This window comes from Oryctolagus cuniculus, chromosome X, assembly GCF_964237555.1.
Source record: "Oryctolagus cuniculus chromosome X, mOryCun1.1, whole genome shotgun sequence".
Lineage (NCBI taxonomy): Eukaryota > Metazoa > Chordata > Mammalia > Lagomorpha > Leporidae > Oryctolagus > Oryctolagus cuniculus.
In genome coordinates, this window is record NC_091453.1 from 83,400,582 (window position 1) to 83,417,236 (window position 16,655).

Below are 16,655 nucleotides of genomic sequence, written 5' to 3' on the forward strand. Positions count from 1 at the left end.
CTGGCTTCTCAAGCAAGTCATTTATCCTCCTAAATTCCCCTTCTGGAAGCTAAGATTAAATCATGCAAGCTTTGAGCTCTCTGCTAATCTAATAATCGATAGTTCCATGCTGCATTTCCCCTCCTTCCCTCCATGAAACAAAAGGGCACATCACTGGAAACTGCCCTTAAGAATCTTCATCTGAAACCAGAAAGAGCCCTCCAGAATTCTGGCTGTAAGGGGCACTTACTTGTGATATGGGCCACTGGAATACGGGGTCCTTCTTCTAGGGTGACAGCTGTGAAGATGGAGAACCAGGAGGAATTGAAACCTGGGCACTCTCTAGCTGGTCTGCAAATCCCAGTGCCAGTGAGTCAGAGGGCAGAACACAGCACATGGAAATTCACCGCTGACCCCAAATCCTCTAGCTGACGGTGGCAACTCACTCCAACTCCTTCTCACTCTGTCTTTATGTATGTGGATTTATGTATGTCTGCAGTACTGGCGTATACACTAATTAGTTCATTTTATTTTTCTTGCTTCCTCATTACTGCTAATGAGCAAAAAAAAGGGGGGGAGGATTAAAAGTATAAAGGGCCAAGAAGGAAGGACGAAAGAGGAGTCAAAAGCTGGCTTCCTGCCTAATTGGATCTAATTGGATCATCAGGTTTAAGAAGAAAGTTGCCAATTTTCCTGAGTCTTATTTTAAGTCAATCTGAACTCAACTAAGGGGTTGGAAAGCAAAACACCCTAAAGGCCAGAGTTGTCCAGGAGGAGTCTCAATCATCTGAAAGCAGCAGATCAAAACCAATTGCAAAGACGCATGCAAATGCAGACATCCCAAACTTTTCTCAGCTTCCTTTTAGAAAAGGAGTGCAAAGATTCACCAGTGACTGGACCCACTAGTTCTGAGACAGCCCATCAAAGTTCCAATGTCGAATGTTGTTGATCAGCTAGCTGGCTACAGCTTGACATGTACTTGGAAAGTATTAGCTGTGAATGTAACAGATTTGATAGCACGTCTACTGTAAGAGGGGGAAAGAGGGAGAGAGAAAATGGAGAGGGTAAGCAAAGTGGACAGCAGGGAGAGAGGGATGTGATCTTTTCTTCTTGTAAGTGTTCCAGCCATGATGCCATCCACCGTAATGTGATGCAGTCAGGGTGGGGCCCCCACCAGAACCTGTATCATGCTGTTTGGGCTCATGGCTTCCAAAACTGGGCTGACATAAACCTCTTTTCATTAGAAGTACCTAGCTTCAGATATTTCACCGTAACAATGAAAAAAGAGATTAATATACCTTTGGAGTAACAACATGGACTGAACACGAACCTCACCACTGGCTTTCAAACAGACCTCAGGAACTTGGCCCTTACTCTCATGCCTGTACAGTGGAATCTGAACATCTGCTTATGCTCAATGGCTCTGCCAGATAAAGGTTATTTAGGTGTCATTGGGAGAAATGTCCCAGTGTGGATAGAACTCAAGCAGCCCATCTAGAGGCACAATGACCACTTCAAACTGATGGCAGTTTGACTACAGTGGTGGGTGCGAGTGCTGGAAACACACTCAGAATCACTAACTCGATTAGCCCCAGGGGAGATTTTCTAATATCCTTCCCCTTCTTGGAATCTCGACAGAGCTGTGTGAACTAGAGATAGCCACTCTCTATCTGCCTGACCTCTCAATCTCTGGAGAAAACTGGAGCCAGCGGAGCAGAGATGGGCTAAGACAGCACTGGAGCCATTTCCCAGGCTGCATGTAACTGCATCTGCTCCAACACTGCCCCATGTCCCTGCATCAGTAAAGAACAACACTGTAGTACATAAAATGAGCCCTTTTTTGTAAAATAAAAAGCATGAGCTTATGTTTTCAATATGGTTTCTTTGTACTTTTCTTTGGTATTATCCCTGCTAGCTCTGAGAGCAAGGCAGGCGTTCTGACTCTACAGTTCACCAGGCCAAGTCAGACAAGTCATATACCACAGGGCATGAAGAAGGGAGAGCAGCAGTACCAATGGCAGCAGCCTGCATTGCTGATCTCAGTTCACAGGGAAATGGTGAATGGAATGAAGTTTGCCTATTAAGACAGGGAAACCCCTCCTGCCCACCCCCATCGTGAGGAACCTCTCAGCAGGAGCTTCAGTGGTTTCCTTCTAAGGTGACTGGGGCTCCTCAAAGAAAGGGTTTGAGGCTACATAAGCTACCCAGGGAAGCATGGGGTACAGCAGGGCCTGAAACAAGCAGCAACCATGCGAGGAGTTAGCTCTTGAGTTACAAGCACCAAGACCACCAGTTTCCCAAAGAGTTGTCTGGGGAGTGCTTCCTTGGCATCCTTGGGAGACTTGATGCAAGCGTTCTTCGCAGCCATCATTCACACCCTGTCCATCAGACCTTCTGGGGATGGGGCCTGGCAAGTGGCAGTTTTTTAACGGGCCCTCTGGGTGACTGTTGTGGCCATCCAGCTTCAGTGGCTCTCAAACCCTAGCTCCATGGAAGAAATCACCCGAGGCACTTTTGAAAACAAGCCCAGGCTTTGTTACAGATCCTGACCTCAGAATCTCCGAGGCGGCTCACAGTATCCCTGATGCTGTCTGCTTTTTTATTTGACAAATAATTACATATATTTATGGGGTACAACGTGATGTTTTGATACATATGGACACTGTGGAGTGATTAAATCAAACTGATTTGGTAAGCCTGGAGCCTCTGAGAGATCTTCACAAAGTTCATACAGCGAACAGGAGTAAGGCCTAGCAGCTGGAACATCTCTGTCCCATCTCAGAATGCCTGGGTTTCAGTCCTGGCTCTGTTTCCACACTCCAGCTTCCTGTCGGTGCAGACCCTGGGTGATGACTCAAGTAACTGGGTTACTGTCACCTTTGGGGAGAGACTGCGATTTATGTTCTCAACTTCTGGCTCCAGACCAGCCCCTGTCTCAGCTCCAGCCACTGCAGGCATTTGGGAAGTGAACCAGTGAATAGGAGTACTCTCTGTCTGTCCTTCTGTCTGTATCTCTATCTCTCTGCCTCTCTAGTAATTAAAGAAACATATTTTTAAAAGTTCATAGGAAATGCGTATTATGAAAACCTGCACAAATCTCAACAATTTTACAAAATACTTATTTTTAATGTCATTTTTCTGCTAACTCTTTAAAGTCTGTTCGTAGTGATGTTTCAAGATCTCACGCTTTGGATGAATGCTTTCTTTCTCCCATAGTCTCTCTTTAAAAAACATATCTTGAGCCGGCGCCGTGGCTCAATAGGCTAATCCTCCACCTTGCGGCGCCGGCACACCGGGTTCTAGTCCCGGTCGGGGCGCCGGATTCTGTCCCGGTTGCCCCTCTTCCAGGCCAGCTCTCTGCTATGGCCAGGGAGTGCAGTGGAGGATGGCCCAGGTGCTTGGGCCCTGCACCCCATGGGAGACCAGGAAAAGCACCTGGATCCTGGCTCCTGCCATCAGATCAGCGCGGTGCGCCGGCTGCAGCGGCGGCCATTGGAGGGTGAACCAACGGCAAAGGAAGACCTTTCTCTCTGTCTCTGTCTCTCACTGTCCACTCTGCCTGTCAAAAATTAAAAAAATAAAAAATAAATAAATAAATAAATAAATAAAACATATCTTGGTATATTTTTAACTGACACATAGTAACTACATGTATTAGTAGAGTATGGTGTGTCATTTCATTATATGTATATAATGTGTAATGATCAGACCATAACTGAGATATCAGTCCTCGCAGGTATCACTTCTTTGTGCTGGGAACATTCAAAATCCTCTGTACTAGTGGCTTTGGAATACAAATTATCTGTTGTTGACCATGATTATCCTATTGTGCTATAGAACTTTTTCCTCCTGTCCAACTGGCACCCTAGATCTTTCTCTTTTAATTTCTCCTGACACAATATGCATCTAGAAAAGCATCAAGAGAATAAAGGGTAGATATGAATATTTGTGGGGAGGGAATGACTAAATCTGCAGAAGGAGCAAAGTGGAGCTTTGATTTTATCATATGTTCTCCCTTATATGTGGGAGCTAGAATTTTTTTTTTAAAAAAAGGAAAAAAAATCAAAAAACAAAAATAGAGAAAGAAAGAAATGTCTGTGTGTATTGGTATTGCTGCAAATACAGTTTTGTAAAACACTATGTTATACTTCTGTCCAGCCAATGGTTAAGAACGTTATACTGGGGCCCAAGTCCTTCTGATTGAGGTATTCGCCCCACCCCCACCCCCAAAAAAGAATGTCATACTACTATAGTGACTACTTTAAAATTTACTGTATATGGGTGAAATGGTCATTTTTCCATTCAATTACTGTTTATAGCCATTGTCTATATTCCCATTAAACTGGGGTCTTCTTGCTTTTTACTTGTTATACTTCTTATTGTTTGAAGTATTAAGCCTTTTTGCTGTATTGTAAATTTAAAATGTGTTGTCTCAAAAACTAAAAAAAAAGAAAGAAACGGAGAGGGAAGGCAGAGGGGAGGGGGAAAAGGGAAGGAAGGGAGAGAAGAAGGGAATATTATTATGTTCTTAGATATCTATGAAAATAAACTCAAGAAAAGAAGTTTGGGTACCATTCCTAATTCTGTCACCTAGGATTTATGTGACTCTCTGAACATTCATTTCTTTCTCTGTAAAACAAGAGGCCATAATGCTTGCCCTATCTCCTGCAGACAACTGTTATGTGAAGAAACCCATAAACTCTCAAATTCAATATAAAACATTATCATTTCAAGATTCCAACCATGATCTTAATGCATAAGGCAAATGTAAGGTAACAACAGAAAGTGGTAGGAATGATTTTACAGGTGATTTCTTGCCATGAGTTTCCCAATGTGGCCTGCAAATCCTTCCTCTCTAATGGGTGGAGCTCGGTCCCATTTCCTTCCCACCAAACCTTTCCAAATGTTTCTATAGGATATTTGGTCTACCCCAGGTCTGATTTTAACCCATAATGTAGCTCCGAAATTCCACAAAGTACCCCCACCCCCATCAAACCCCTCTGCATACAAACAGAACTGCATCAAACATCAACATTAACTGTGTGTGTGTGTGTGTGTGTGTATAATATACACATCTGTATGTATAAAAATCACACGGGCATATGGACCGAGGACAAGTGCTAGAAAACGAAGGCACGGAGTAAACAATGTTTCGGATGTTGCTGGCACATTACTAGAAGAGGCTACTTACCAGCCGGGTGTTTACCACAGGAAACAGCAGTGCCAGCAGAGCCCCATTCAACATATGCATCTGCAGCCTAGAGAGGAGAAAAGATCCAATTCAGTTCAAACTCAGACTCTGATGCAGAGGTCGAAAAACGTGTGTCAGGTTGAGCTGTGCCATCTGAGCAAGGGCTACATATACAGGTGGATCTCGCACAGAACACGGTCTTAGAGTTTGCACACATGCAAAATAAATTAAAAGCAGCAGATTCTATACCAACTGAAATGTTTGGAAGAGCACTACCTCTGGCTCAGAATATAACAAGCACTGCCTGAACACACTTTGCTTCCAACACTTCATTACACAATGAGCTCTGTGCTCCCTAAACATTCAGTCAGCCCCAACCCAGAGTGTCAACCAAGGCCGTCAGCTGCTGCAGCTTGGGCAGCACTGACAAAGAGGAACTACAGGAGGTAAGTGTTGCATTAGTACAGTGGAAGCCTATTTAATACAATATGCCTGCTTATTTATACAGCCAGGGCCAGTCCTCCTCCCCAAACAGAGACCCGGACAGTAAAAGGCTGGTACAACTCAGACAGCCAACTGCTGTGTTTTGCAAACAGTTTCCCCACTTTCTTAGAAATGCCTTTAAGAACTGCTGCAGGAGGCGGAGAGGGCAAAAAGTGGCAGCCTTCCAAGCTTTCTTTGATTTATTTTACATACTGGGCTCTGTAGCTTAAAAGCAAAACCAAAAAAAAAAATAGCAGAAGAAAACAACTGGTCTATATCACTGGGTAGTGATACTGCTTCCCACTCTCAATACCAGGCTTGTTCAAACAGGTACTACAAATCCTGGGTAAACCAGAAACAGGCCCTGCACCAGAGGGCTCTGGGAACATACTGAAACAGCTTCCTTCGTCTTTCAATGCAAATGCTTCCTTATTACTAAAGGAGCTGCAAAAATAAGAGTCTAGCCTTCTTAAAGAAGAGCGGATTTGATGATTTGTAGAAAACTGTGCCTCGAACCTCAAGTCACTAGCTCAAACTCTCTCTCTCTCTCTCTCTCTCTCACACACACACACACACACACACAGCAGTCCTGGGATATCTGATGTCCGTGATGGCGAGAGCAGTGCACACACTGCAGCCCTCCTAGAACTTCAGCTCTGCCCTCAGCACCCATGGATGTGTGTGCAACACTAAGAGGTGTCACAGGCGACCCCAGAGAATGGCACACGAGGTCCAAAGCTGCCTTTCACTTCTCCCAGTCTTTTCTTCCTGCTTGCTATTCTTTGTCACCAAAGCTGCCATGATGGTGATACCAGGCACTTAATATATTCCAGGCAAGTACCTCATTAACTGCCTTATATAAACTTTCTCATTTAATTTTTATAGCAGTTTTCTGAGATATGTGCAGTGTTGTTTCACTTTTTTATTTAAAAATTTTATTTATTTATTTGAAAGGCAGAGTGTGTATATGTACATGTAAGTGAGAGGAAGAGGGAGAGGGAGGGAGAGGGTGGGAGAGGGAGGGAGAGAGAGGGAGAGAGAGGGAGAGAGAGAAACTGAGACTTCTATCTGCTGGTTCACTCCCCAGATGGCTGCAACAGTCGTGACCATGCAAAAGCCAGAAACCCGGAACTCCATCCAGGTGTCCGATGTGGATGCAGGGGCCCAAGACCTAAGACCATCTCCTGCTGCATTCTCAGGTGTGTTAGCAGGGAGCTGGATAGGAAGTAGAGCAGCTGGGACTTGAATTGGCACTTTAATATGGGATGCTGGTGTCACAGGTGGCAGCTTAACCTGCTGTACCACAAGGCTGATCCCACTGTTCCCATTTTTTGATGAGGATACCAGCTTCTGAGAAGTGGGGTGACTTTGTCAACACTATGTATAAGACAGTAGATCCAGGGTTCAACTCCGGACCTCAAACTCTTCTATTCCTCTCACTGCCTTTTATCAGACCCAACCACTCTCCCTCTCTCCCAGACACAACCTAGGGTGGAGAGAGTCTTACATGTTCCTTTTCCCTCCCAATAGATTTTAGGGGTCTCTCTACCTCCTCCTTCATTCCTTGCTCCTGGTTTAATAAGCTTTCAGGGGATAACTGAAGTGGAGCAGGCTTTTTGGCTATGCCAAGCCATCACAGTCCTATAGGTTAATAGGGCTTGGTTTACTCCACAAAATGTAGGAGGTACACTGATGCAAAAATCACCCCTGCCCCACTAGGCTGGCCAGGTTACCAAGATTTTTCAGGAGGGTCTTTCAAGAGGGTACCCTCTGCTCTGAGAAAGCAAGCGCTGGAAACTCTGGCTCAAGCCCTAGGGCCTAGAGCAGGAGCCACTGAGCAGGCCTGAGATAAAGTGGACATAAGCCTGGCGGGGTCCCTGAATGTTCTCATGGGACGGCTACAGCATGCTGACTCACCCTGGGAGAAGAAAACTCACACTGCCTGTCTAGGTATAGCTGGATTCCAGTTCCAGGCTTTGCCACTGACCTCAAAGGAATGTTGGCACTTGCACAAGGCCAATTAGACATTTGGGCACCAGTAGTCAAATCTTGAGGATGATGGAATTGATTCCAAGGGCTCATGGCAGGCCAGAGATAAAAAAGATAAAACTCACATCAAGATTCTAATAAGTTCCTAAAGACAAGCCTTATTCTTTCTGGGTTCTCGAAATTCCATTATGGGAGCTACATATAGGCCAAAGGGTAAGTTAGCTTTAATATATAAAGAGGTCTTTCATATGAATCATTACAAAAACATCTAACATGTATTATGCATTTTTATATGCAGATCACACAATACTCCAATACATCACCACATATGATCCTCACAGTTTTTATTACAGTCATCCCCTTCCTCATTTTATAGTTGAGAAACCAAAAGTCCAAGTGGTTGACTCGCCCAAGATCACAAAGGCAGTGGGTGGTTGATGCGGAAGTCACACTCAGATCTCACCAGGTTTCAACTCAGAGTTTTCTCTACTGTACTCTGCTTCAAATCCATGGAATGAACATGCTACATATCACACACACACACACACACACACACAAGGAAACAGGCCAAGCAGAAGGCTCTGTGCTGCCCATGGAGCAGGAATGGTCACGCTAAGGACAATAGAATCCTGTGTGTGTTTTGTGGCAAAACTGCCGTGATTCCAAAGTTACACTTACAGCATAGTCCAACAGGTGAAAAACTGACCAAATCAGAGGCAAAGCCTTTTGTTTTTGTTCTATATCCACCACCAGTCTGTGCTCCAGATTCCTAAGGGGTATGAGAAATGGATAGCAACACACCCAGAAGTCATGTGAGCATTCCCTCATTGGTACAGTGAGAACCATACTAGTATTTAACTCATACGGTGGCTATAAGGAGTAATATTTATAAAATCTTTAGAAAGCACAGGATATATAATAACCCAAAGTGTTTGTTAAATAAATGATGAAGAACTCATCTAAAGCCTCAAGATAGATGAATGGATGGAAGAATGGAAGGAAGGGAGGGAGGGGAGGGAAGGATAGGTGGGATGGAAGAAAGAAATAAAAGGAACAAAAAGAAAATGAAAATCATGTGAGAGAATCTTCTAAAAACCCAAAGTATAAGAAAGAGGTCTAGTACGACAAAAGGACATTCTGAAGGTCAAAATCAAAGACTAGAGCTTAGAGACAGATTTCTACTTAGTCAGACCCGATTTCCTTCTTGCCAACTCAAAATCGTGGTTATTTTATTGCATATATATTTTATTTGGTGTATACTGTTGGGGACCCTCTGCCCTTCTGCAGATGGGCAGTATTAGAGACAGCAAGAAATATGCATGGCAAAACAGCATACAAAGAGATGATCCACACCATTAGGGAAATGTAAATAAAATCATAACCAGATGCCTCTCCTTACATATTAGAATTTCTAAAATACCAATAACAGCAATTCCTGAAAAGGCTGTGGAGAAACTGGAGCTCTCCTACATCGTTGGTGGGAATGTAAATTTACCCCTTTAGAAAAGTTTGGGGGCAGGAGTTGTGGCATAAGGGGTTAAGCTGCCACCAGCAGTGACAGCATCTCAAATGAGTTCCAGCTGCTCTATTTTCAATCCAGCTCTCTGCTAATGCATCTGGGAAAGGAGTAGAAGATGGCGCAAGTGCTTGGGTCCCGGCCACCCATGTGGGAGACTCGGATGAAGATTCTGACTCTGCCTGGTCCAGCTCCAGGCATTGCAGCCATTTGAGGAGTGAACCGGCAGGTAGAAAATCTCTCTATATATACCTCTTTCTCTCGCTGTGTAACTCTGCCTTTCAAATGAATAAATCTTTTTCAAAAAGAAAACTGACAGTATCTCATCCAGCTTTTAAAAAATGTTTTCAAAAAATTAAAACTACTTACCCCGTGACCCAATAATCCTGTTCCTGGGTATGAAATTTACAGTCCTGAGATGAAACCTATTTACCAATAACCACAATAACTCTATTCACAGCATTCAAAACCTGGAATCAGTCCACATGCCCTTCTGGAAGTGAATGCATATGGAACCTGTGGCATACACATACCATGGAAAACCACTCAGTAATAAAAAAGCTGCAAATGACTGATACATGCCACAGTTTGGGTGAATCTCAAAGGCATTTTGCTGAGGAAGCAAAGCCACTCTCAAAAGGTTATATCCAATAGAGTTCTGTTTAGATGTAATCCTCCCAGCAATACTATAGTGAGGGAAAACTGGTCAGCCATTGCCAGGCTTGAGAGATGTGGGTGTCATTCTAAAGGGACAGGATGAAGAGTTTTCAGAAGGAACAGAACTGCTCTGTACCATGACTATGATGGGAGTTACAGTCAAACTCACAAAACTTAAAAAAAAAAAAATAGGGGCTGGTGCTGTGGTTTAGCGGGTAAAGACTCCACCTGCAGTGCCGGCATCCCATATGGGTGCTGGTTTGAGTCCCGGCTGCTCCATTTCCAATCCAGCTCTCTGCTGTGCCCTAAGAAAACAGTGGAAGATGGCCCAAGTCCTTGGGCTCCTGCACCCAAGTGGGAGACATGGAGAAAGCTCCAAGCTCCTGGCTTCGGATCAGCCCAGCTCCAGCCATTGTGACCATCTGGGGAGTGAACCAGCGGATGGAAGACCTCTCTCTCTCTCTCTCTCTCTGCCTCTCTGTAACTCTGCCTTTCAAATAAATCAATAAATTTTTTGAAAGACTTCCAGAACTTTACAGAAAAGTGTTGCTTTTACTGTAGAAAATTAAATGAAAACTCAAAATACATATGAGAAGAAAAACATCAACTCTCAAGCCTCAGCTTTTACAGCAACAAAATAAGTGAACTGAGATTCTAAGCTTTTTTACAGAATACTTTCACATTTTCTTCTACATTAAACATTTCAAACATACAGAAATGTATAAGAAATCATATAATGAACACCTATGGCCTATCATCCAGTTTAATAAATTTGAACATTATTGATTCAGTTAAAAGCCCTCTGTGGGAGCCAGTGCTGTGGTGCAGTGGGTTAATGCCCTGGCCTGAAGCCCCGGCATGCCATATGGGCGCTGGTTCGAGTCCCGGCTGCTCTTCTTCCAATCCAGCTCTCTACTATGGCCTGGGATAGCAGTAGAAGATGGTCCAAGTCCTTGGGCCCCTGCACCCACATGGGAGACCTGGAGGAAGCTCCTGGTTCCTGGCTTTAGATAAGCACAGCTTCAGCCATGTGACCATCTGGGGAGTGAACCAGAGGATGGAAGACCTCTCTCTCTGTCTCTCCCTCTCTTTGTAACTCTGTCTTTAATATAAATAAAATAAAATAAATCTTTAAAAAAAAGCCCTCTGGGTACCCTTCCTGAATACCATTCATCTCCCCCACCTCCCTCCAAAGGGACCCACTATTGTAAAGTAGTAGGCTTTACTTCCATCCATGTTTTTTGCATGTATTTGTTACAACTGTTTGTACCCATGAAGTATGCACAGTGTTTTTGTAAAATGCATGCAATTAAAGAAAATGAATCATACTATGTATGAGTCTGTATATATCCTTCTGAAAATTATATTTTTTTACTTAGTGAGGTTTCTAATGATCCAGGAAACTACTGTATCCATTTTTCACTGCTGTATATTATTCTACTGCATGAATACCACTAGTTAGTTATCTGGTCATGTGGTGGACACATACTCTTTAGCCTGGCAGGTTGAGATTTACACTTGGTTATGTGTATCCTAAAAACAATACATGTATTTCTGTCATCTCCAACTCCATGATCCTTCCACACTGACCTTGTTTCTGGAAGCCTTTGATCTGGGCGTGTATTTTTCTCACCTGCTGTGTGAAGCCCTGCAGCACAAGTCTGTCATGTGCAGGCAATGTGATTGGGACCATGAATTTCACAACTCAGATCTGGAAGCATGACAGCTGCTGAATCTAGGTGAAGTCATACAAGCATGGAGTGGGTTTCCCTGTCCATTTTTTTGCATGTTTGAAAATGTTAAGAATAAAAGTTGAAACAAAAACAACAACAGAGGAAAAACTGGACAAGTACAACAGGAAGGCTTGGCTGGCATTGTCTGTGGACCCAGAGATAATTTCTTGGTTGCAGCTGATGGTTTCCCACTTTCTTGTTTGGGACCAAATAGGCCACACAACTACAAGGTTTCCAGAGCATTCTTTTTGCCAGTGAAGCTCAGGAAGTTGGCGAAAGCCCCCATCTGAAAGGTCCTCCACTGGTAAAAGAGGCTACTTATCCAAAAGCACTTTTCATTCTGAAATGAATGAAAGCCATTTTCATTCCACAAGAGCCACTTTCTAACAACGAGGTTCCAAGATGGTCAAGTGCCAAGGCTTGATAATGCCATATAAGATGACTAATATTTAATGACTACTTAATATGTGGTACGTCCATGCTAAGAGATTTACATGGACTATCTTACCTAATTGTCATGACTACTCAAGCTGGTAATTATTAACAACATTCTTTCACAAATAGGGGATCTTCAAAAAGTTCACAGAAAATGTATATTATGAAAAACTGAGCCGCCGCCATGGCTCACTAGGCTAATCCTCCGCCTTGCGGCACAGGCACACCGGGTTCTAGTCCTGGCCAGAGCGCCGGATTCTGTCCCAGTTGCTCCTCTTCCAGGCCAGCTCTCTGCTGTGGCCCGGGAGTGCGGTGGAGGATGGCCCAAATGCTTGGGCCCTGCACCCCATGGGAGACCAGGATAAGTACCTGGCTCCTGCCTTTGGATCAGCGCGGTGCACCGGCCGCAGTGCGCCGGCCACGGCAGCCATTGGAGGGTGAACCAACAGCAAAAGGAAGACCTTTCTCTCTGTCTCTCTCTCACTGTCCACTCTGCCTATCCAAAAAAAAAAAAAAAAAAAAAAACAACAACAACAACAACAAAAAACTGGAGGTCACTTTTAAAAATTTGGGGCACCAAAACAAATTTACCCATTAATTTCATTTTTTCATGAACTTTTTCAAGTACCCTCCCACGACCCAGGCCACCTATGTCCCTGCACTATTCAAAATTCCTTCAAAATATATCTATCCAATAAACCAAATGCTGAATTAACAGGGTACTATTTAAATATATAATGTTCATCCAAATAGTAGAATATTACGCAGCCACTAGAAAGCACAGCAAGTTAAGCTGCAGCTTGGAATGTCCACATCCCAAATCAGAGGGCCAGTTCAAGTCTTGGCGACTCCATACCTCCATACTTCTGATCCAACTTCCTGCTAATGTATGTGGAAAAGCAGCAGCAGATGGCCCAAGTACTTGGGTTCCTGCACCCATATGGGATACCTGGAAGAAGCTCCTGGCTCCTGGCTTTGGCCTGGACCATCCCTGATCATTGAGGCCATCTGGGGAGTAAACCAGCAGATGGAACATACTCTCTGTCTCCATCTCTCTCTATCATTCTGCCCTTCAAATAAAGAAACTTTTTTAAAAAAGAAGTTATATTGGATATTTAACAAGATGAAACAATCATATTAAAGTATATTAACTTTGTACATATTTCAAAGTAGCCTATATAGAATAATAAGTATTTTGGGGGCCGGTGATGTGACATAGTAGGTTAAGCTTATGCCAGCAACCCATATGGGCACCAGTTTGTGTCCCAGCTGCTCCTCTTTCTACCCAGCTCTCTGCTATGGCCTGGGAAAGCAGTAGAAGATGGTCTAAGTCCTTGGGCCCCTACACCCATGTGGAAGACCCAGAAGAAGCTCCTGGCTCCTGGCTTCACATCGGCCCAGCTCTGGTGGTTGCACCCATTTGGGGAATGAACCAGTGGGTGGAAAACCTTTCTCTCTTTCTCTCTCTTTCTCTCTCTCTGTCTCTCTCTCTCTCTCAACCAGTGGATGGAAAACCTTTCTCTCTCTCTCTCCCTCTCTCTGCAATTCTACCTCTCAAAATAAATAAGTAAAATCTTTTCAAAAAAGAATAATAATTATAACAATTATTTTATTAAAACAAAATAATAGGAGGCCAGCATTGTGGTATAGCAGGTAAAGCCACTGCCTGAGATGCCGGTATCCTGTATGCTGCTCCAGTTCTGATCCAGCTTCCTACCAATGGCCTGGAAAACAGCTGCAGAAGATGGCCCAAGTGTTTGGGCCTTGCCACCCATGTAGGAGACCCAGATGAAGCTCTTGGCTTTTGGCTTTGGCCTGGCCCAGCCCTGGCCAATGCAGCCATTTGGAGAATGAACCAGCAGATAGAAGATCTCTGTCTCTTCCTCTCTCTCTCTTTCAAATAAATAAATAAATCTTTAAAAATAAGCATATACAAAACAATAAAATGGGCATACTTGTATACACACAGAAGATTGAGAGGAAATTATAGCAATTAATTAAGAGGAATATCAGTTATTCTCAGTGTCTTCTTTATTGCTGTGTGTAGTGTTTAATGATTTTCCTTATAACAAGTAAGAATTAATTTTGTAATGAGAACGAAACATTTGTAGTTCCTCATTACCGCCAACACAGCTTAGACACAGTTGGCTCAAATTTCAGCTATTACATTGCACTGCTCAGTTTTGGAACTGCTTTTACCCAAGACATAGCAAAGATTCCTCTCTTGATTTCTATAAGGATTAGGTGGGTGTGGGAGCAACTCAGACTAAACTGTTACTCGAATTAAGACTTATTCTATGCATCTGCTCTCCCACAATATGGCGCTGGGAGAGGAGGAAACAGCTTCTACGCAGCTGCCTCTCGACAACTTGAGTGATGACCTGCAGGAGCTGATCCTGCTCCTGATTGGAGGAGAGCAGCGTGCTCGGCATGTGGGTAGCAGAGTTGGGATTGGTGGAAGAGGACTATAAAGGAGGAGAGAGACAACATGCACCAGGAACATCTAAGGGGAACATCCGGATAACATCTGAGCAGCCCCCGAGAGAGCCGGCCGGCGGTGTGCCGCTCCCCCGCGGAAGTGGGGAAAGTGGCAGGGGGGCCCGCCCTTCCACGGAGGTGGAGGGACGGCAGCCAACCCGGGAAGGACCAGCAGCAAACCCGGGGAGGGCCGAGCAGACAAAAGAACAGCGCAGGGTCCTGTGTCGTTCCTCCGTTAAGAGGGGGCTGACAAAGTAAAAAGGGATCTAAAATTTGGTCCCCATTCCTCTGCTGAGTATCTGCTTGCATGTTTCTCTGGATGAAAAGAGTTAGCCATTTACCAGGAAACGATGCTCCTCCAAATGCATGCTTAATGTAGAGCTGCCCAGGAGGAAGGAGGGAAAAAAAAAAAAAACATTCACTTGTCCAGAAAGCTTCCGAGAGAGCTTCTGGGAGAACTGCAGAAGACAAAATTTGAATGTGTGCTTGCACATGTGAGGAGGCAGTGGCTACCACTTTGTATGGAAGGGGAGACCTATGAACAGTTGGAAAGCTGGCTTGCTCTTTCAAGCATTATAAAAAGAATACCATGGACACAAGGTAGGAACCTGTCCGTTAGATGGCTCCTGGGAAGGCAGACACCTGAGCAGCCCTTGACATAATAAAAGCCATCAGTCTGCAGGAATTGCTGCTGACTTAGGTCAGGCTTTCCAGATTCTTGGTCTCTTTCTACTTTAAATCTGCATCATTCGCATGTAGAATTTCCTCCCATTTGCCAAGAACTGAGTCTTAATAAGGCTGCTCAGGTCAGAGACAGTCTCCTAAATACCTATTTCAGTAATGAGTCCAAAGCTGAGCCAAAACACAGCCATCTCCGAGGTGAAGGTGCCAAAAGACTGTTCCTTTTTAAGAACGCATTACCCCAAACCCAGTCTCAGTTCAGAAGCCAGCAGGTTCCAGAGCAAGCAATCTGAGGCACACTGGAGAAGGGAGGAACTCAGAAGGAAAGACCGTTCCAAGACGTCAGACAAAGCACGCTCAACCTGAGTCCATCTCATGATCCCCGGGGCAGTCCTAGAGATCTGAGTCTCACTGGAGAAGTCACATGGCTTACAAATCTGCGAGCATAATGAATGGAATCTAGAAAAAGAGAAGGCCATGGGGCTAATGAACTGTCACCGTATCATGTGGCCCAAAAGCCAACAGGGTATCCATCTTGCAATGCCAAGCTCACGTGTCAGGCTGCCCCGATTCCCCTCACACATCCCCATGCTTCCCTCACCTACCTCAGCTCCTATTCAGCCCACAGTCCTTGCTGCAGCCAGCAGCGCACCTCCTGCTCCCTACAACACAGATGACATTTCACCTAATCGCCTTCAATAGCCGCTCCGGACTGAGTCAGCAGATACTCTCGCCCAGAGAATTCCACTTGCTTCACAGATCCACTCCTCCCCACCTGCACCTGAAGACGAGCCCATGCCAGCTCTCCACTGTGCCCCTTGCTGACCCAAGGCCAGGTGGGGAGAGACCTCTGCCCTTCAACCTGCACCGTTCAGTGACTCACCGTTCAGTGACTCACACCGTGAGTGCACCTGCCCTTGCCGCACACTCTTGGCTAACTCGGCAGATTAGGTAGTGGCCACTCACAAAGCAGCTAAACTGGTCACAATGCAGGGGGAAACCTGAACTGCGCTTCCCTTGTCCTTTACCTCTTCCTTCAAGGGATCCCAGCTCACAGAGAAGGAGACTCTCAAAAGGCCACCCTAAGGCTTTGAGACCCTCCCCCGCTTAGGAAACGCTTATCTAAAACATCAACCAGGACACCCAAGAACAAGCTAAAAACTAAGAGGTTGACTGTGTTAGAGCCCTCTGCAGTGGTGGATTCCATGGAGACTGGGAAGGGGGTATCGAGTACTTTCTACCACGTGGGAACAACACCCTCACTCAGCTTGAATAACAGACCAAACAGTGAGATGGGGAACTCTGAACCAACCCACGCTGCCCAAGGCTGCTCCCAGACACGGGCCTCAGCGAGGGTTGCTTCCCAGCCTCTGGCCTCACCTATCATTGCCCAGGGCAGATCTCAGCCTTCTGCTGCTTCAGAAGGGGGCCGATAAGGGACCTCGAGGTGCTAACTTTTCTCCAAGAACAAAAACATACACTGGAGACCTGTTTCCTCTGTATCAATGAGGGG

The 16,655-nt window shown here is 44.8% G+C and overlaps 1 protein-coding gene across 10 annotated transcripts in view; it reads right to left on the reverse strand.

Moving 5' to 3' along the window:
- TMEM164 (transmembrane protein 164) overlaps nucleotides 1-16,655 on the reverse strand; it is a 168,428-nt gene that overhangs the window by 69,799 nt on the left and 81,974 nt on the right. For 9 of the 10 annotated variants that reach the window (XM_070066411.1, XM_070066408.1, XM_070066413.1 and 6 more), the window contains one exon: nucleotides 5,171-5,237. In XM_070066411.1, the coding sequence (XP_069922512.1) occupies nucleotides 5,171-5,237 (67 nt within the window). Of the gene's footprint in view, nucleotides 1-229; nucleotides 278-5,170; nucleotides 5,238-16,655 lie in introns of all 10 variants that reach the window. The other variant, XM_070066405.1, reaches the window with a different exon arrangement.